Here is a 21,372-nt window from a genome sequence, read left to right on the forward strand (position 1 = left end):
AAGATGGCAGTAAAATACTTGGAGGAGGTGATCACTGTTTACCAACCAAATCGTTCCCTAAGATCTGAAAATTCACTGACATTAGTTAGACCTAGATGTCGAACCTCTACATGTGGAAACAGGCGCTTGGATGTGGCAGCAGCTACACTCTGGAACTCTCTGCCTGATACCCTCCGCCGTTGTCAGAATTTGAACACTTTTGAAAAACATTTTAAAACACATCTTTTTAGACTTGCATATTATTAGTATTATAGGTGGTTAAATCTTTATGGTTTCTTTACCATCATTTTAACTTGACTTTTTCAAGTGTATAATTGTATATTTATTTCAACTGTTGTATTTTATATCATTTGATTGTACGGCGTGGAACATTTTTCATGCACATCATGTTTTAGATTTTAGTAATTTTACTTCACATTAATGTTTTGCTAGCATTATTTTGATATAATCTGCCTAATGCTATTATAATTTCCTTTTACTACTTTTATGACATGCTGTATCATTTTTATTGTGTGTAGCACTTTATTGTGGTTATCTATAGTCATATAAGGCGCTATATAAATGAATATCATTATTATTATTATTACCGGTATTACCTGTACAATTACATGTAGATCTACTTACTGATATTGTAAATCTTTGTGTCGTTCTACACCCTTACCTGTACAATTACATGTAGATCTACTTACTGATATTGTAAGTCTTTGTATAGTTCTACACCCTTACCTGTACAATCACACGTGCTTATTGGTATTGAAAATGCTATTCCAGAATCGAAAATCAAACTATTTTAAACAATCTTGTCAATTCGCTATGCCAATCTTTGTTTCGAAAAAGAAAAAAAAATATTTAGAATGTATATCCCTATAAATTCTCCATATATAACTTCTAAAACACCTATAAGTATGACTACTTCAGCTAATTGCTTTAACTAATAAGCAATTTGTCAGACAAGGTGTACATTTACATTTTGTGAAACCTACATGTAGGTCATTCAATATTATTGCCCGCCGTTAACCGTACTCAGCTTTAGAAGGGACGACTGAGAGTTCGTAACACAAAGGGATCTGCACTATTCAGAATATCAAATGAATGTACCATAAAGATCTGAAATTAAGATAGGTTTTTTAATTACAGGTAAAAAAAAAAAAAAAGTGAATTGCATTATTGATTATTATTGAATAAACATTTCAAATAATAGCATTGTAATCGATAAAAAGCAGGAACTCAACGTCTTAAAAACAGTTAATGGTTTTACGATTCTGAAACAAGAAAGTTCAATTACGTTCATTATAGAGAGTAAGATCAATCAGCCTGTATTTGTACCTAGATTCAATACGATTTTATCAATCTTGGCGTTCTTTTGACAGCACAACAGCTTTCAAATTGATAAAATGAATTGTAAAACTTGGAACATTTTTGTACTTATTTTCTACAACTATCTAAAAGGTAAGTTCATTTCTGTTTCCTGAAAATCTCGATGCTTTTCGTTTATCGCGGATCTGAATCAAATATCTTGCGGAGTCCAAACAACAGAATGGGTCATAGATGCAGTATTTCACAGCTAAAGCAGCAAACATATAGGACAATATATGTACTTTCGACCAACCAAATTTTGCATTAGCTTCCCTAGATCAAAGATATTTGAACCTGAGTGAATTCTTTAAAAAGTATATTTTCAATTTCTACATTGAGGGGAAAACTAAGCTAAAGATTCCCAGTATTTGCTCTTGGGTTTATGTGTGCTATTAATAAACGTAACCTTTTTAACTTAAAATCTACTTTTTATCTATTTGTATGAACTAATGTTTTATATTAGATAAAAAGAATGAATAATGGCCTTTTTCCACCTTTAGCAAGGATTGCTTAAAGAAGTTTAGAGTTTAAAAGAACGTTTAAAAGTATTTTCAACTTTAAAAATCACACGCAAGTTTCAATGTCTAAATTAACTTTTAACAGAAAAAGGTGTAGTTATAGATTGATTTCCTTTAGTCCAGAAACTGAAATTTAATTTTGAAAATGATTTAGGTTGATTAAATATGTATGGAATATTCATTAACATTTTTTAACTCAAAACAATACAACATTTGCAGATTCATAGGCCTTAGCGTTTTCATTTACAAGTCATTGCTCCACGAAATGTATTCCTTTCCAAATCTTTTTTTTCTAACAATGCCTCGTAATAAAAAGAATAGCAGCTGGATAACAGATATATATTTTAACCAACAGAATAGGTATTGAACAAGTTCATACTCAGTTATAGGATCTTAGATTGTTGTGTTTTTAAAACGTCTTTCACGTACTCTTATTCGATTGATTGATTGATAGTCTATATTGTTTAACCTCCCTCTCGAGAATCTTTCACTCACATGGAGACTTCACCATTGCCGGTGAAGGGCTGTAAAATTTAGACCTATGCTCGGCGCTTATGGTCACTGAGCAGGGAGGGATCTTTATCGTGCCACACCTGCTGTTACACGGGACTTCGGTTTTTGCGGTCTCATCCGAAGGACCGCCCCATTTAGTCGCCTCTTACGAAAAACAAGAGGTACTGGGGACCTACTCTAACCCGGATCCCCACGGAACTAGTCTTATGATACCAACTTCAAACAAAAGGGTAATAAATGGTTTGAAATTGCTGAAATATGTATAATAATCGCTAAAAGAAATTGCAGAAGTTGAAATTAAAAATATACTGGAGTTCCTCATTAACAATATCTTCGTAGTCTTTGGTGATTAGGTTTCCCATTAGTCTTTTGGAATTCCCAAGGGCACGAATTATGCCCCTTTGTTAGCTGACCTGTTCTATATGTTTATGAAGCAGAGTTTATTCAAATGTTTCTACATGAGAAAAATTAAGTTCTTGCTGTGGCCTTCAACTCGACATTTAAATATTTTAGCGATGTTTTATCTATCAACAATGGTAATTTTCATTCATTTGCCGATTCGATATATCCCTGTAAACTCGAGATACACTGTAATAGACACCACAGAATTCTCCAAATTTGCTTCGTACTTAGATTTTTTTTTTTTTTTATTTTTTTTTGAAAATGGATATTAACGACAAACTATCAACTCAGCTTTGTGATAAACGGGATGATTCCGGCAACTCCATCGTCAATTCCCTATGTTTATGTAGTAATATTCCATTATCACCTGAATAAGGTGTTTATACCTCTCAACTGATTCGATACGCAATCGCTTGTTTTGCGTATGATCCGTTTTTAAATCAAGGCAGACTATTGACAAACAAGTTGAATTTCAACAGGCTCTTTTAAATGTTTCTATGGTCGTTATGATGATCTTGTTTGCCTATATAACCTACCATTAGGTCAAATGTTTGACATGTTTCGTACTGATTTTTAGGCCTTATTGGCACACCGATTTTGACTACGGTTTACTTGATCAAGAAATAGGGCTCAAAGTGGGTGTCCCCCGTCGATATGGGATGTTTACTCCTCTCATGTACCTGATGTCACCTTTGGTGGGTCCAGGAGTCCACGTTTGCCCAACTCTTTATTTTGTATTCCTTTTGGCATTGATGAGATTGATCAGTGTTCGTTATCTTTGCCTTTCCTTTTACTTATAATATATAAAATCAATGTTCACAAAATCAGTGTCAGATACTGGTATAACGTCGAAGTGAATTCCTATACGAGACTATAAACTGTCACAAATTGGCTGTTAAGCCCAACTAATAAAAATAAAGTCCCCAAATGTAAATTTATATAATGCTTAATGAGTTAGAACGAGTGTTGAATACCACAAAATTTATAGTGTATTGATACTAAAATGAAATTTTCAGAGCGTTCTTTTTTAAACTCAAATCTTTACATTGAACTGATAGATACCGTTCTAAATAGAGAACGTCTCGAATCTTGTATACGTGTAGGTCACAGGTGTCAATCGTACGCAGCGATGCGTTATAAACTCTTCAAGAGCCCCCTCCCCTGGGGGAATAATGGGTAATACACAATACAGAATAAAAGTTGAAGATCACGAAAACAGACCACTGAAATATCATGGACTGGCTCTGAATGACCATTTAAATGTCACTAAAAGACCATTGAAGCATCCACTGAAATGACCAACGATTGATCAATGAAATGTCACCAAAAGGTAGAATTAATCTGAAATGCTCGTGAATTTACAATGATCATTCAGTGACCGTCATGTAAAATGAAAGGTGCAATGTTATTCGGTAAAAAGTAATTTCTTTTTTTACATGAAAGGTATTTAGGTACTGACTAAAACCCGGTCTCGGTCCCGGTCTTCGGTCTCGGTCCCGTGACTAAAACCCGGTCTTCGGTCTCGGTCCCGTGACTAAAACCCGGTCTTCGGTCCCGGTCCCAGGTTTTTTTATTCGATAAAAACAGAATACATCAGAATATTTTAGCCCCAATTTCTCGTTAATTTAGATATGACATATCATGCCTGCATTCTGATAGTTGATTGATCATATTATTGTCGTTTTTCGTAAAATAGGATGTGAAAACTCCGGGACCGGTGGGACCGAGAAGTAAAAATAGTGCTAAAAGCCGGTCCCGGTCTCGATATTTTTTATTTTTCCTAAATAGCTGTTTTAATCTACTTTTTCATTAAAAAAGATAAGGGTATGATATTCTATGATATTCCTTTGTATGCACATGTATGTTTCTGATTTATTGTATGTTTGTGTTTGATTCCAATTTTCCTTTTTATGTCAAAATCGAACTCAACTACGTGATTTTTTTCTCCCAAATGATCGCGTTACATTACATTTTCATAAAAAGATAAGGATGTAGAAGAGAAATAATATATATGTACTTATCCTGGTGTATTTTTTGTAGTTTAGTGTTGGATGTAGTTTTTACAAAATTAATTCATTATTTTTTTTTCATTTAGGTCAAACACCTGACCACACGATTGATAAAATTTTCAAATTCAATGTTGGTGTATTCCGAACCGGGTCTCTGTATATGTACATGTATACAGGGTTACTGTGTTGTTTCTCTCTCTCTCTCTCTCTCTCTCTCTCTCTCTCTCTCTCTCTCTCTCATTTACGAGTGTATCGTGAGAATCACATTAACTTGTTAAATTATGACTTTTACTAGTTGTTTTAATCAGGGAAGAAAAGCCTCTATGTAAATATTAGAATAATACAAAGTAGAGTGCACGTGCAAAATTAGCTGCAATAATGTAGCCCTCTCTGATTTTTTTTTTTTTTTAGGGAGAGGGCTACAACTCCTTAGGATCTCCGTAATGGTGCAAATGCGGGAGTGATTCACTCCCGCAACATTTGCGCTCATTCTAAACATTTCCTGACTTTCTTTACGTAAATAAAATGAGATTCTATGTTTCTTAGTCAATATATAAATTTACAACCTTCAACTTTAGATTTGTGAGGCTCTATTCTACCGTTTTCAACAATTTCGATAAATTCCAATTCCTCGATTCATATTTGTGCGCCATGTTTGATGTACTGAAGTTTCAACTTCCGATTGTCAAGTCATTTGCATATGCCATATAAGGTAGTATTTACATCAATGGACAAGTATGGAGGCGAAAGCTATTTCGTCGGTATTGAAAAGGTTTGAATTAAATATCAAGTTAAAAACCGAACAGCAGAGTGTAAATTCTTTCTGCAACAATATGATTTTCCTTTCTTTGTCGAAGTGGCTCGAGTAACTACATTTTCGCGCTGATTGTCAATGTTTAGGCTTTCATTAGATCCACCTACGAGATCTCGCGATAACAAGCATGGCGGAGCAGACGAAGAATTTTGCATGCTGTACATTATATTTAATGAAAAACACCTTTATTAGACATGCCCGAGCACAAAGTTGGTACTCCTTTTGGTGTAAACAACATTTGGGACTAATACACAGAGTTTGTTATCGGTTATTCATAAAATTATTTTGCACCATTACGGAGATCCTATGGAATTGTAGCCCTATCCCGAAAACGTCAGAATAAAAAAAATTGGATAGGGCTACATTATTGCAGCTAGTGCAAAATATGAGTCCAGAATGTACGATGTATGTTACTTTAAATTAAAAAAAATTATGTTCATTTGTGAAATGGGAAAAAAACCCAAACAAATATTGTCCTTAACTAAATTTTATTATAATTATTGAAACATGAATAATTGTTGTTGATAGCGAAACAAAATTAATGTGCACTCTTGTCAACAATAACAGTAACTTTCCAGACAAGAATGGTGCTTTTGAAAAGCAAATGTTCAATTTCATTTTTATACCCCCGTAATCGGATATTCGGGGCGCATTTATATAGTTTTTGGTCCATCCGTCTGTTTGTCAGCAAACACTTGAACCTTCGGCATAACTTTTGGATGCATGTTGATAGGGTTTTCATATTTCACATGTGTACTCCTTGTGACAAGACCTTTCTTTACATGCAATTCTTCACCTTTCAAATTTGACCTACTTTTGAAAATCTTTAACCTTAGCCATAACTTTTGAATGGTTAGTAAAAATACACGAGGGTATAAAATGCTTCACGCAGGCATACTTTTCATGAAGCGCTAACAGTAAGCCTATTTGTATTTTCAAAACTGAAATTTATTTCTTAAATGAATTTACATGTATGTCTTGCATATTTATAAATGTAGATTTCATTGTCTGACTCAGTTTATGTCAGATTTATTCACTTTGAAATATAAGATATTTTGAAAATAGGAAACAAACAGTTTTTGTACAGCATAATTAATATGTTTCTACATATAAGTATATAATTATTCACAATGAATATAGTTACCACATAATATTACAGTATCTTCTGTATAAGTATACAGAATCTGACATTTTTGGTGAGCATGTGCTCTATGTATGACACACTATATAGATACTATAAATATATTAGGTGGGTTTTTTTTAAAGCATTGTATCTACCACAACTGAAAAAAAAAACTAAGTATCAAATAAGAAAGGAAGAAATATTTTATAGTTATTATTCATTGGTTATATATAAATATATGTAAAATATATACCCATATAAAGAGATCGGGTTCGGAATACAAAACATGAATCTTTGAAAACTGATTTTGACAGGAATAGAAGAAATAAAATAAATGAACAAATAAACTAACTGTAAATTACAAACAAATACACCAGGATAAGTACAAATATATTATTTCCCTTCTACATCCTTATCTTCTTATGAAAAGGTAGTGTAACGCGATCATTTGGGAGAAAATGTCACGTACATATATGTAGTTGAGTTCGATTCTGACATAAATATAAAGAATATTGGAATAAAAAACCTACACACGCAATAAATCAGAAATATATGTATACAAAGGGATGCCATTGAGTATCACGTCCTTATCTTTTTTATGAAAAGGTAGAATAAAGCAGCTATTTAGGAAAAATGTCGAGACCGGGACCGGCTTTTAGCACTGTTTTTATTTCTCGGTCCCACCGGTCCCGGAGTTTTCACATATTATTTTACGAAAGAAGAAAATAATATGATCAATTTACTATCAGAATGCAGGCATGAGATGTCATACCTAAGTTATTGAGAAATGGGGCTCAAATATCCTGATATATTCTGTTTTTATCGAATAAAAGTATCTGGGACCGGGACCGAAGACCGGGTTTTAGTCACGGGACCGAGACCGAAGACCGGGACCGAGACCGGGTTTTAGTCAGTACCCCCTATTTAAGGTATTCAAGCTAAGTAAACTGAAAGGTGCAATGCTATTCGGTGAAAAGTCATTTCTGTTTTACATGAAAGGTATTTAAGGTACCCGTTCAATAAAATTACTTTAAAATCACTAAAGTTAGCATGCTCTGATTGGTTTCACAATGTTTGCAGGATCAACATCCCATGTTTGAAGAGTTGAAGTTCTTAATACAGCTTCTGTTCACGAAAAATCTTAATCCGGATATACAAATGTAACCATAATGTGAAATACACCCCCTCCCAAACACAAATCCCTCAAAAATTGTTGGATTTGATCATAATGTATTCTTAGCCCCAGAAATTGTTCATAAAAAGAAAATACACATCAAAAACTCTGCAATGTTTTACGTTAAAAGAATTATCCAAGGAACTATGTAATTTGTTGCCTATTTATTCTAGTTGTTTACATACAATTCAAAGAGCTAACCCGATATTCAATGATTCATCATCTTTATTGAAGAAGGTGGAACGGACACCTGGAAAATTGTCCCTCGTTTGACGAACAAAGGTGTAAATGAAGTCATCATAGCTACGTCGACAAATCCTACCGTGACGTCATGTGCCGTCAAATGTCATCAATTGCAGATGTGCAAACTATTCCGTTACCACAAGATCACATCTACGTGTGACCTTTACAAGACTGTAAATCTCAAGGTCAATGGATTAGCACCAGGATCCGTCTTCTTCCAGTTGATGCCGTATAGTGAGTAAAGCGTTTCTTTCGTTGTACATGTATGTTCTTTTACGCCCCTTCGATAATTTTTCGCTCATGTTGACATTATGATCGCAAGCCATAGATATGTAACGTATCACAAATTTAGACCAAACTAATTAAAATCAGACCCTAAAATACTCTCACAATCGCTACAATATATATCTACGGCGCGGATATAAGAAGTCTGATTTTAATTAGATTGAAATTTAGACCAATGGATGGTGCTTAGGGCCGTAGTAGTGAGGGTTCTTAGATATCGTATGAACGTCTGTCACTAAGAAATATGTTTCTAAGGTCTCGTCTAAAACCTCGCGACTCTCATTTCTTCATGCTGAACACTCAAGACGAAGGAGAAATCGTTACATCAATCTTATTTGTTATGTTTGACGCGGCCTAGGCACGAGCTGGGAGCGAAACATTGACCTCGGTCATGAAGCAAACGTATAATTGTACAGACAACTAGTTTTCATTTCATCTGTGGCGTGCGACTGATGTACTGAATCTTCACGGGGAAAATTTATTTCTCCTGGTTTGACTTCGATTATTGTGTGGCAAAAATTGGCCTTATGCTGAAATAAAAGTGAAACTAGATAAAACAGCTCGATGACGTCACAGAATTAACACTTGATCATTTACGAGATATCCTATAATATCTTACCTCCTGATAATTTGTAGTATTATCATTGATTTAAATCGATCACGTGAAGACCATGTACATATTCTATACATCGTCCATGGAACCCATTAGTTTTTATATACATGGTTAGTAGACGAGTTATTTCCTTTGTCACGCTTACTTTGCTTTCAAAGTAGCTGATTACTCAGTAACACAGACAAAAATTTCGGTTGAAAAAACAAATTTCCAACTGTTAAACTGATTGCAGACACTAGGCGAAACACTGAACGCAAATACGTAAGCAACTGAGTTTTTCACGTCACTTGTGTGTGACGTCATTGGTGTTTCAAGTCACAGTGTATCCCAATCGGATCACGCGCTCGTCTTTTTCCGTAACCGGTAAGAAGACTCGGAAGTGTTTCGGCGCAAGAATTGCATCAAATCGATGCATTTCTTCGCCGGAAGCGCGCCTGTGGGTGAGCTGAAAAGGCCAGAACTGAATCCCTGTATAATGTGTTATTTATATTTTCGCCACAGATTAATTTTGGTATCATTAACGTTTTATTCACTCTAATACATAAACATGGAAGTGGAAAATGATAGTGGTAGAATTAAGGATTATCTCCCTCATGCATAGCTCTTATCCTTGGACGAATTTGGCTCCACTTGTTTGGCACGCTGTTTTTGGCTATATTTAGATCTAAAACTTCATAGTTATTTCGGATTTCAAACATTTCGGTTGAGCATCACTGAAGAGACATTATTTGTCGAAATGCGCATCTGGTGCATCAAAATTGGTACCGTACAAGTTTTACATTATGACCCCTGGGTCGAGGCCTCTGCTGGTGGACTGTTAGTCCCCGAGGGTCTCTACAGCCCAGTAGCTAAGTACTTCGTTACTAGCTTGAAAATACGGATGTATATTTAATTGCTGTTATAAAATTTAGAAATTCATTTCAAAATTAAGGATTATCTCCCTCATGCATAGCTCTTATCCTTGGACGAATTTGGCTCCACTTATTTGGCACGCTGTTTTTGGCTATATTTAGATCTAAAACTTCATAGTTATTTCGGATTTCAAACATTTCGGTTGAGCATCACTGAAGAGATATTATTTGTCGAAATGCGCATCTGGTGCATCAAAATTGGTACCGTACAAGTTTTACAATATGTATGATATCTTAGATGCATTTGAAAGCTCGCGTTCCATATTGTAACGTACGACTGTGACGTCATAGTTGCATTTGTGTACACATGACAACGGAGCAATCGGAACTCCTCGAATGTCTCGCGCACTCGACATAGATCTCGGATGTAATACGATGGCATCCATGAGCGAATTTGATGCATTGCTGTGACGTCACAATTGACAATGCATCAAATTCGCTCATGGATGCCATCGTATTACATCCGAGATCTATGTCGAGTGCGCGAGACAATCGAGGAGTTCCGATTGGGCAACGGAGTGATGGCGTCGATCCACATACGAGGTTCATTTGCGGTTACGGAAATAGCCGAGTAGTTTCGATTGAGTGTATCCCTGCCCCTACGTGATTGCTCATAATGCAGCATCTTATATTACCTAATCTACTATATGAAATGATATTATATATTTATTTATTTTTTTCTGTTTTTTTTTTAAATTTTAATCAGCAGAGAAAGTTACACGTTCAATGAGCAGGGGTTAAACAGTTCATCACGGGACCTACTATTACCTGATCACGTGACGAACAGTTTCCCAGTGACGTGAGAAACTATTGCACGATTAGCAGATTAGGTAAAAAAACAATTATTTCATGCCTACTAGGGAAGAAGTCCAAACTATTGCCCCTCGGTAGTGGTGAAGACCTGGGAAACTGTTGTCCTCGGTCTACGGCCCCATGATAACAGTTTCCCGGGTCTTCGCCACTAACTCGAGACAATAGTTTAAACTGTTTTCCGAGTAGGCAAGAAATAATTGTATATAATTTCTCTATAATTTATGCTATTTGAAAAAGGCAGTCGGTAAGATGCATTATACCGTTACCTGGTTGTAGTTGATCTAATATGGTTTATACATGGTCAGTAAATTCCACATGGGGCGAGAGCCTAGTATTCTTATAGATAAGAAATGTTTCCAAATGTATCACAAAATACAAATGTATTGAATAAACATTTTTTAAAAGTGATTACGTTATGTAGAACATCAACATAGGGAGAGTTTTAGGGTGACTCCTCCTTACTCTCAGTCAGTCTGTTTTAGGATATGTAGATGTAATAGGTAAGGTGAGGGTATAATATTCTATCCTTTTCCTACCTCAAGAATACAAACAACTTAAGACATTTATTTTTAAAAGAAATAAATTCCAGTTTTGAAAGCATATGAGAGTATGGTCTGCAACGTTTCACGCCAGTAAACTTCATGAAGCGGATTTGCATATCCTGAAAAGTATACAGGCATGTACTCTCTATATTTTCAAAAATGAAGTTTATTTCTTATGCATGTTTTATGCCCCCCTTTAAAAAAGAGGGGGCATATTGTTTTGCAACTATCGGTCGGTCGGTCTGTCGGTCGGTCCGTAGACCATGTGTTGTCTGCTCAATATCTTGAGAACCATTCACTTGATGATAATGATATTTCATATGTGGGTTGGTTATGAGTAGAAGAGGACCCCTAGTGTTTTCAGGTCAAAAGGTCAAGGGTCAATCTATTCTGGACATAGGAATATAATGTCCGCTCAATATCTTGAGAACCCTTTGCTTGAAAAACATCAAACTTAACACACTGGTACATCCTAAGGAGCAGATGACCCCTATTGATTTTGAGGTCATATGGTCAAAGGTTAAGGATCAAACTGGGCATAGGAATATAATGACCATTCAATGTCTAGAGAACCCTTTGCTTGACAGACATCAAACTTGGCACACTAGTACATCAAAATGACCCCTATTGATTTTGGGGTCATATGGTCAAAGGTCAAGGGTCAAACTGGGCATAGGAATATAATGACCATTCAATATCTTGAGAACCCTTTGCTTGACAGACATCAAACCTGGTACACTGATACAACTTCAGGAGAAGATGACTCCTATTGATTTTAAGGTCACATGGTCAAAGGTCAAGGGCCAAACTGGACATAAGAATATACTGCCCACTCAATATCTTGAGAACCCTTTGCTTGACAGACATCAAACTTAGTACACTGGTATATCTTCAGGAAAAGATGACTCCTATTGATTTTGAGGTCACATGATCAAAGGTCAAGGGTCAAACTGGACATTGGAATATACTGTCTGCTCAATATCTTGAGAACCCTTTGCTTGACAGACATCAAACTTGGTACACTGGTACGTATTCAGGAGAAGATGACCCCTATTGATTTTGAAGTCAGGTGGTCAAAGGTCAAGGGTCAACCTGGACATTGGAATATACTTTCCGCTCAATATCTTGAGAACCCTTTGCTTGACAGACATCAATCTTAGTACAGTGGTGTATATTCAGGAGGAAATGACTCCTATTGATTTTGAGGTCACATGGTCAAAGGTCAAACTGAACATAGTAATAGACTGTCCACGCAATATCTTGATAACCCTTAATTTGCTTGACAGACATCAAACTTAGTACACTGGTACATCTTCAGGAGAAGATGACCCATATTGATTTTGAGGTCAAAAGTCAATTGTTGAACTGGACATAGTAATATGCTGTCTCCTATATTTTATGAATTAATTGCTTGATTGACACCAAACTTGGTACACTGGTACAGCATAAGGAGTAAATGACCCCTATTGATTTTTAGGTCACATGATCAATTCACTCTTGACATAGGAAGATATTGCCTGCTCAATATTTTGAATTGATGATACTACTATCAATTAAATGTGTATATATAACCCTTTTCAATTTTGCACCATGGGGGCATGTGTTTTACAAACATCTCTTGTTTTTTTTACGTTCTACGTTCATTTCCTTCAGAATTCCCTGTCCTTTAAAAAGCGTACTATATTTATCAAGTAGTTTTGTATTGGTAAGCCCATTGTTTACAACTGCAGCGCGTTCATGCGGAAATATTTTAAAGAGAAAAACAATGGAAATGTGGATACAATGTATACCTTGATTAAACCACAACACGTGACAGGAAGTGTATATCATCAATATTTCTTTGAATTGAGATTGTGTTGCCGGATTGGATGAATGGTTTCCTGAAATTCTACAGTGTATCTGGATCCACCCCTCGAGTCTCAGCTATGCTGATGCCAACGCCACTTGTTACGCCCATTCCAAGAGCCTGATTAGCATGGAGACCGACACGAAATACCAGTTTGTGAAAAAGTTGATGAGTATGATGGGATATTGTAAGTAACAGAAAGCTTACATGTGATTTAGAAATTGACTACTGGTCATGCAATGCCATATGTATCTTGGTTTTCAAGTTGCACAAATCTAACTTTTCATACCGTGATTTTTCACCGCTGTTTGTTTTTTCTGTCCGTAACGCTTGTATTTCGTTACTTTTCTTGTAATGTCACTTGTCATTCGTAACTTTTTTTTACCCTGTGGGGATGTCGGGTTAGAATAGGTCCTCAGTACACCTTGCTTGTCGTAAGAGGAGACTAAATGGTGTGGTCCTTCGGATGAGACCGCAAAAACCGAGGTCCTATGTCACAGAAGGTGTGGCACGATAAAGGTCCCTCCTTGCTCAAAGGACATAAATGCCGCAGAGCATAGGTCCTTCACCGGCAGTGGTGACGTATTCATACGAGTGAAATATTCTCGAGAGGGACGTTATAAACAATTTACAATCAATCAATCGTTACTTTTATCTGTCTATAACTTTATAATGAATCATGTAATTTGTTGCTTTTCTGGTTTTGTCTGTCGGTCGGTATCCTTATAATCAATCAAGTCATTCGTTACCTTTCTTGGGTTGTTTTTTCCGCCTGTAACGTTATGATAAATTACGTCATTCGTTTCTTGTCTTTTCTCTGTCTATAACTATGTAATTTCTGTCTACAACTAGGTAATGTCTGTCTGTAACCATGTAATATCTGTCTGTAACTATGTAATTTCTGTCTATAACTATGTAATTTCCGTCTATAACTATGTAATGTCTGTCTATAACTATGTAATTTCTGTCTGTAACCATGTAATTTCTGTCTAACTATGTAATTTCTGTCTGTAACTATGTAATTTCTGTCTATAACTATGTAATTTCTGTGTATAACTATGTAATTTCTGTCCATACCTATGTAATTTCTGTCTATAACTACGTAGTTTTTGTCTGTAACTATGTAATTTCTGTCTATACCTATGTAATTTCTGTGTATACCTATGTAATTTCTGTCTATAACTATGTAATTTCTGTTCATAACTATGTAATTTCTGTCTGTAACTATGTAATTTCTGTCTATACCTATGTAATTTCTGTGTATAACTATGTAATTTCTGTCTATAACTATGTAATTTTTGTCTGTAACTAGGTAATTTCTGTCTATAACTATGTAATTTCTGTCTGTAACTATGTAATTTCTGTCCATAACTATGTAATTTCTGTCTATATCTATGTAATTTCTGTCTGTAACTACGTAATTTTTGTCTGTAACTATGTAATTTCTGTCTATAACTATGTAATTTCCGTCTATAACTATGTAATGTCTGTCTATAACTATGTAATTTCTGTCTATAACCATGTAATTTCTGTCTAACTATGTAATTTCTGTCTGTAACTATGTAATTTCTGTCTATAACTATGTAATTTCTGTGTATAACTATGTAATTTCTGTCTATACCTATGTAATTTCTGTCTATAACTACGTAATTTTTGTCTGTAACTATGTAATTTCTGTCTATACCTATGTAATTTCTGTGTATAACTATGTAATTTCTGTCTATAACTATGTAATTTCTGTTCATAACTATGTAATTTCTGTCTGTAACTATGTAATTTCTGTCTATACCTATGTAATTTCTGTCTATAACTATGTAATTTCTGTCTATAACTAGGTAATTTCTATGTATAACTAGGTAATTTCTATGTATAACTATGTAATTTCTATGTATAACTATGTAATTTCTGTCTATAACTATGTAATTTCTGCCTGTAACTATGTAATTTCTGTCTAAACTATGTAATTTCTATGTATAACTATGTAATTTCTGTCCATACCTATGTAATTTCTGTCCATACCTATGTAATTTCTGTGTATAACTATGTAATTTCTGTCTAACTATGTAATTTCTGTCTGTAACTATGTAATTTCTGTCTGTAACTATGTAATTTCTGTCCATAACTATGTAATTTCTGTCTATAACTATGTAATTTCTGTCTGTAACTATGTAATTTCTGTCTATAACTATGTAATGTCTGTCTGTAACCATGTAATTTCTGTCTGTAACTATGTAATGTCTGTCTATAACTAGGTAATTTATGTCTGTAACTAGGTAGTTTCTGTCTATACCTATGTAATTTCTGTGTATACCTATGTAATTTTTGTCTATAACTATGTAATTTCTCTCTATAACTAGGTAATTTCTGTCCATACCTATGTAATTTCTGTCTATAGCTATGTAATTTTTGTCTGTAACTAGGTAATGTCTGTCTGTAACTATGTAATTTCTGTCTATAACTATGTAATTCCTGTCTATAACTATGTAATTTCTGTCTATAACTATGTAATGTCTGTCTGTAACTAAGTAATGTCTGTCTATAACTATGTAATTTCTGTCTATAACTAGGTAATTTCTGTCTATAACTATGTAATTTCTGTCTGTAACTATGTAATTTCTGTCTATAACTATGTAATGTATGTCTATAACTATGTAATTTCTGTCTGTAACTAGGTAATGTCTGTCTGTGACTATGTAATTTCTGTCTATAACTATGTAATTTCTGTCTATAACTATGTAATTTCTGTCTGTAACTAGGTAATGTCTGTCTGTGACTATGTAATTTCTGTCTATAACTAGGTAATGTCTGTCTATAACTATGTAATTTCTGTCTATAACTAGGTAATGTCTGTCTATAACAATGTAATTTCTGTCTATAACAATGTAATTTCTGTCTATAACTAGGTAATGTCTGTCTATAACTATGTAATTTCTGTCTATAACTAGGTAATTTCTGTCTATAACTATGTAATTTCTGTCTGTAACTATGTAATTTCTGTCTATAACTATGTAATGTCTGTCTATAACTATGTAATTTCTGTCTGTAACTAGGTAATGTCTGTCTGTGACTATGTAATTTCTGTCTATAACTATGTAATTTCTGTCTATAACTATGTAATTTCTGTCTGTAACTAGGTAATGTCTGTCTGTGACTATGTAATTTCTGTCTATAACTAGGTAATGTCTGTCTATAACTATGTAATTTCTGTCTATAACTAGGTAATGTCTGTCTATAACAATGTAATTTCTGTCTATAACAATGTAATTTCTGTCTATAACTAGGTAATGTCTGTCTATAACTATGTAATTTCTGTCTATAACTAGGTAATTTCTGTCTATAACTATGTAATTTCTGTCTATAACTATGTAATTGCTGTCTATAACTATGTAATCTCTGTCTATAACTATGCAATTTCTGTCTATGACTATGTAATTTCTGTCTGTAACTATGTAATTAATCGCTTGTCGCTATTGTAGTTTGGATACACTGTTTTGCCAGAAGAGTAGGAACCAATCGTTACGAATGGGAATCCGGTTCCTCTATTTCTAACAACTGGTGTCCAAGTCAGCCGGACCGGGACTTTCCATGTGTAGGGATAGACATTAAGTTGGACTCCTGGTGCCCTGATGGTGGACTGGATGACATTTTGTGCTCAGACGAGAGACATTTCTTCTGTACATAAGCTGACCGTTGATGTGCAGCGGGGGGTGGGGGGGTGGGGTAAAAATGGAGAGAAAAAAAGATAAATATGTAACCAAAAACAAAAGAAAAATCCAAAACAAGAACACAACAAATAAAAAAATAAACAAATAACATTCGTGTTCGGCACTTCATCTACTGAAGTGACATAATATAACAAAAACATTTTCCACGCATATGCTTGATTAATTAACCAGTCTGAAGGATTATATTCATCTTTGTAGTATACATAAACTGTTCCATCTCTTAAAAGCCTGTTCCTTCATACCCCCTAGTAATGACAATGATCCCCCTCAATGAGAGTGAAAAATTCTCGACGGGACGTAAAACAAACAATCCCACACGAGATTTCAGTGTAGTACTTACCAGCGATATATTCATCCATTTAAAAAAAAATAATAGGTAGACCAGAGTTCACCCATAGGACACGAGTGCAGAAGAGTGGGTGGTTTCCTTGTCGAATTTTATTGTTTTTCTTTTTTCCCCAATTTTCCTTTCTTTTTTGATTGTCAGATACCAGGAACTACATTAAGTCACACAGCTGGGTTTCGAAATATTCCAAAGTATCTCAAAACTGCCATGATACCTTGAATAAACCACATATAATGGAAATCCTTAATCTCTGTACAGATATTTTCCCTTTTATCTTTACAAAAAATCATAACAGATGATACCAGTCTGAATCCAAACATCTTGATCCCCACAATCAACATTATTTTTATCTCCACAATTAACATCATTTTTATCCCCAAAATCAACATTATTTTTGTCTCCACAATCAACATTATTTTTATCTTCAAAATCAATATTGTTTTTTTTTTTATCTCCACAATCCACATTATTTTCTATTTCCACAATCAATATAAATTTATATTAATGAATTGTTTTAAATAAAGTTCGTTGAAGTATGACATTTATGTATACTTTATCCCATTTTGAGCCCCTTATGTTTTGTCACCTCAATGCAGTGTGTTTCTCGTCGGGGGCCCCCGGTGATCCTTGTGATTTTTCTGCTAGCCAATCATTGACCAGTATTTTCATTATCTTTTGATTTTTTGTCCAGAGTGGCTGCTGTTATTATTTTATTTTATTTTTTTTTTTTAACTCTACCCCAGCTGGTTTTTTTTTTTTTTTTAGTTAATATCATGTATTTATGTTTGGCAGAATTTTTGGCCACCTTTTTTGCGTCGGTTTTATAATCTAGTACTGGGAGGCACACTTTCCTTTCATGTTTGTGATGATTATGTAATATGTTTGCAATAAGACCAGTTTGGCCCAGATGGTTATTGTATAATATGTATTGTAATTGGCCTCCCAGTTTTTTATACTACACTCTTAAATCGTCATTTTTTTCATTAAATGACAATTTTAGTTAACATAAAACTTGTACTCTGTTTGAGCAAAAAACAAGCCTCATCGAGGGCAGCATGCTTATAACAAGCATTTCGAGAAGTTTTACTTAAAAATAATTTTTATCCCCAATATCAACATCATTTTTGTCCGGGTTCGAATAGGTCCTCAGTACCCCTTGCTTGTCGTAAGAAGCTACTAAATGCCGGCGGTCCTTTGAGACCGCAACAACTGAGCCCCCGTGTCACAGCTGCTGTAGTCATGGCGGGTATGGCGGTCGACAGGAGACGCTTACTCCTCCTAGGCATCCCACCTCTGGAGTGTCCAGGGGTCCGTGTTTGCCCAACTCTTTACTTCGTATTCCTTATTGGAGTTATGAGAATGATCACCTTCGCCAGCAATGGTGACGTCTCCATATGAGTGAAACATTCTAAAGTGGGGTGTTCAACCAACCCACCATCAACTTTTTTTTATCCCCACAACTTTTTTAATCCCGACGATCAACATTATTTTTTATTCCCACTATCAATATCATTTTTCAAATGATTGTTTCTCTGTAATTGACTGACAGAGTAGACCGGGATTTTCGTATATTTTTTCATGATTCGATCACTGAACTCGTATTCAGATTAAACTAATGCTTACTCACATTTGTTATATATCACATTTTTCTTTTTATAAAATGCAATTTTGAAGGAAACGTTTTAAAATTGTATAATTAATTCATTTTTCTCGAGATATTCATTCAGAGGACTTTTAAAATCAATATTGGCTCATAACGGTACAAAAGTTAAGTGTAGCCAAATGTTTTTTTTTCTTTTTCTTAAAATCACTTTAACAAATATCATTTAAGCAATGTAAACAAATACTATTGAAAAATGTTGGGGATATGGATTGGCTATAAAATATTTAACTATTATAGAAAAAAATAATTACTTTGTTCCTTTGAGAATTGAAAGACGTCCGACTAATAATACGGGTACATGCATCATTAATTAGCAGCGTCATAATTCTGTAATTCGGGCAACTCAATGCCATTCAATATGTTGAGAGAAATAAACACTAGGCACACAGATATATTATTCAAGTATGCTTAAAAATGAATGGAAGAAATAAAATTCCTTGATTGAGATCTATACATTAGTACTAAGAAATAGTTTTGTTTTGTTTGGGTTTTTTTCCCCACTAGGCCTAGTTAATAGCAATAACTTAATCATCAATAAAGTGGTAGAGGTATTTATATCTTCATTTATTTGTAAATTGAATAATTTGAGAGGCATCTAATAACATTGTAATATCAATTTGATTATTTCAGCAGGAGATTGGCTAAACTTTTAATTAGAACCCTTTCTCAAATACTTCGCACGACATCCCGATCTCGCTGTATAGAGTACATGTACATCAGCCGCTGTATAGAGTACATGAACCGCTGTATAGAGTTTATGAACCACTGTATAGAGTGTGTGAACCACTGTATAGAGTACATGAACCGCTGTAAGGAGGGTATGAACCGCTGTAGAGAGTGTATGAACCGCTGTATAGAGTACATCAGCCGCTGTATAGAGTACATGAACCGCTGTATAGAGTTTATGAACCGCTGTATAGAGGGTATGAACCGTTGTATAGAGTACATTAGCGCTATAAAGAGGGTATGAACCGCTGTATAGAGTACATGAATCGCTGTATAGAGTACATTAGCCGCTGTATAGAGTACATTAGCGCTGTAAGGAGGGTATGAACCGCTGTATAGAGTACATGAACCGCTGTATAGAGTACATGAACCGCTGTATAGAGTACATTAGCCGCTGTATAGAGTACATGGACCACTGTATAGAGGGTATGAACTGTTGTATAGAGTACATTAGCACTGTAAGGAGGGTATGAACCGCTGTAGAGAGTGTATGAACCGCTGTATAGAGTACATGAATCGCTGTATAGAGTGCATGAACTGCATGTAACTCGCTTCGCCTGCCACTGATCTTCAGAATTTATCCCAAGGCAGCTGAGTCCATGATACTGTCATCGTGTTCATCAACACCAACAACATCCTTCTCCTTTCTCTTTCTTTCTATCCTTCACTCTGCTTTGCCTTATCATCTTCTTCCTTCCCCTCCTCCCCACCCTCTTCTTTTCATCCTCCTTTGCTTTTTCTTTCTCCTATTTCTCCTCCTCTTCTTTTAATTCTCCTTTTCTTATTCCTCCTCCTCCTCCTTTCTCTCTCTTCCTCCTCCTCATCCTTTCTCCCTCTTCCTCCTCCTTTTCTCTCCATTCTCTTCTTTTTCTTCTCCATCTCCTTCATTTTTTCCTCCTCGGTGTATTTTAAAGAGATTAAGTTTAAGTGGAGTCTCTAACAAATGACGACTCTCGTCGAAAAAGAGAGCGGTATTTATTTTTTTAGAATTCAACTTGCATGGGATATCAGTGGTATATTGCCCTATACATTAGGAAGGTATTGTTTATCGAGATGCATTTGTTATTTTCGCCTATACTGCACATTATGATTTGACCAAAAGTGCAGTCACGTACAAGAAGACCACATAAAATGAAGATATTTAGTTTAAATTGATGATAGCACGATACAAGATAAACGTAGATATTTTCTTGGGAATACTAGAAACTTAGCACTGTTGTTGAATTTCAAAACTTTGCAGTGAAAACAAACCCTTTTAGGCTTTGGTCTTTTTCTAAACATTACACAAACCATGTGGAACTGCACCTTTTCAGACTTTGGTGCTATTCATGTTTTGTTTTGACTTTGAAAACTATATATACATGTATTTGTATATTATTACAAAAATGAAAATAAAGTCGTCATTATGGTTTAAAAGCCTAGCAAATTAATATACGATGACAACACAAATACATGTAATATAAAAACTCCAAAAGAGAGTATGACACATGTACGACTCTTGCGAAGCAAAGCTGTAACACACCAAGTAAAAAATGGAAAACAATGCCTATTTGATCACGCTCGGTATTAGCTGCAATAATGTAGCCCTATCCATTTTTTTTTAATTTTGACGAATTCGGGATAGGGCTACAATTCCATAGGATCTCCGTAATGGTGCAAAATAATTTTATGAATAACCGATAATAAACTCTGTGTATTAGTCCCAAATGTTGTTTACACCAAAAGGAGTACCAACTTTGTGCTCGGGCAT

The 21,372-nt window shown here is 34.8% G+C and overlaps 1 protein-coding gene across 1 annotated transcript; it reads left to right on the plus strand.

The window, feature by feature from the left end:
- The first annotated feature begins 1,118 nt into the window (after window positions 1–1,118).
- On the plus strand, window positions 1,119–18,344 carry LOC125647934 (uncharacterized). The gene is made up of 4 exons (XM_048874804.2): window positions 1,119–1,449; window positions 8,144–8,386; window positions 13,167–13,349; window positions 16,639–18,344. Exons 1-4 carry the CDS (start codon window positions 1,395–1,397, stop codon window positions 16,842–16,844), a joined length of 687 nt encoding a protein of 228 aa, XP_048730761.1. The 5' UTR covers window positions 1,119–1,394; the 3' UTR covers window positions 16,845–18,344.
- The last annotated feature ends 3,028 nt before the right edge of the window (window positions 18,345–21,372 follow it).

Source organism: Ostrea edulis, chromosome 6 (genome assembly GCF_947568905.1).
Source record: "Ostrea edulis chromosome 6, xbOstEdul1.1, whole genome shotgun sequence".
In the NCBI taxonomy this organism is placed as follows: domain Eukaryota; kingdom Metazoa; phylum Mollusca; class Bivalvia; order Ostreida; family Ostreidae; genus Ostrea; species Ostrea edulis.

Coding starts and splice junctions, on each gene's coding strand:
- LOC125647934 (XM_048874804.2), top strand. CDS start 1,395: ATGAATTGTAAAACTTGGAACATTTTTGTACTTATTTTCTACAACTAT. Junction 1,450..8,143: donor TTTCTACAACTATCTAAAAG/GTAAGTTCATTT, acceptor TCTTTATTGAAG/AAGGTGGAACGGACACCTGG. Junction 8,387..13,166: donor CTTCCAGTTGATGCCGTATA/GTGAGTAAAGCG, acceptor CTTTGAATTGAG/ATTGTGTTGCCGGATTGGAT.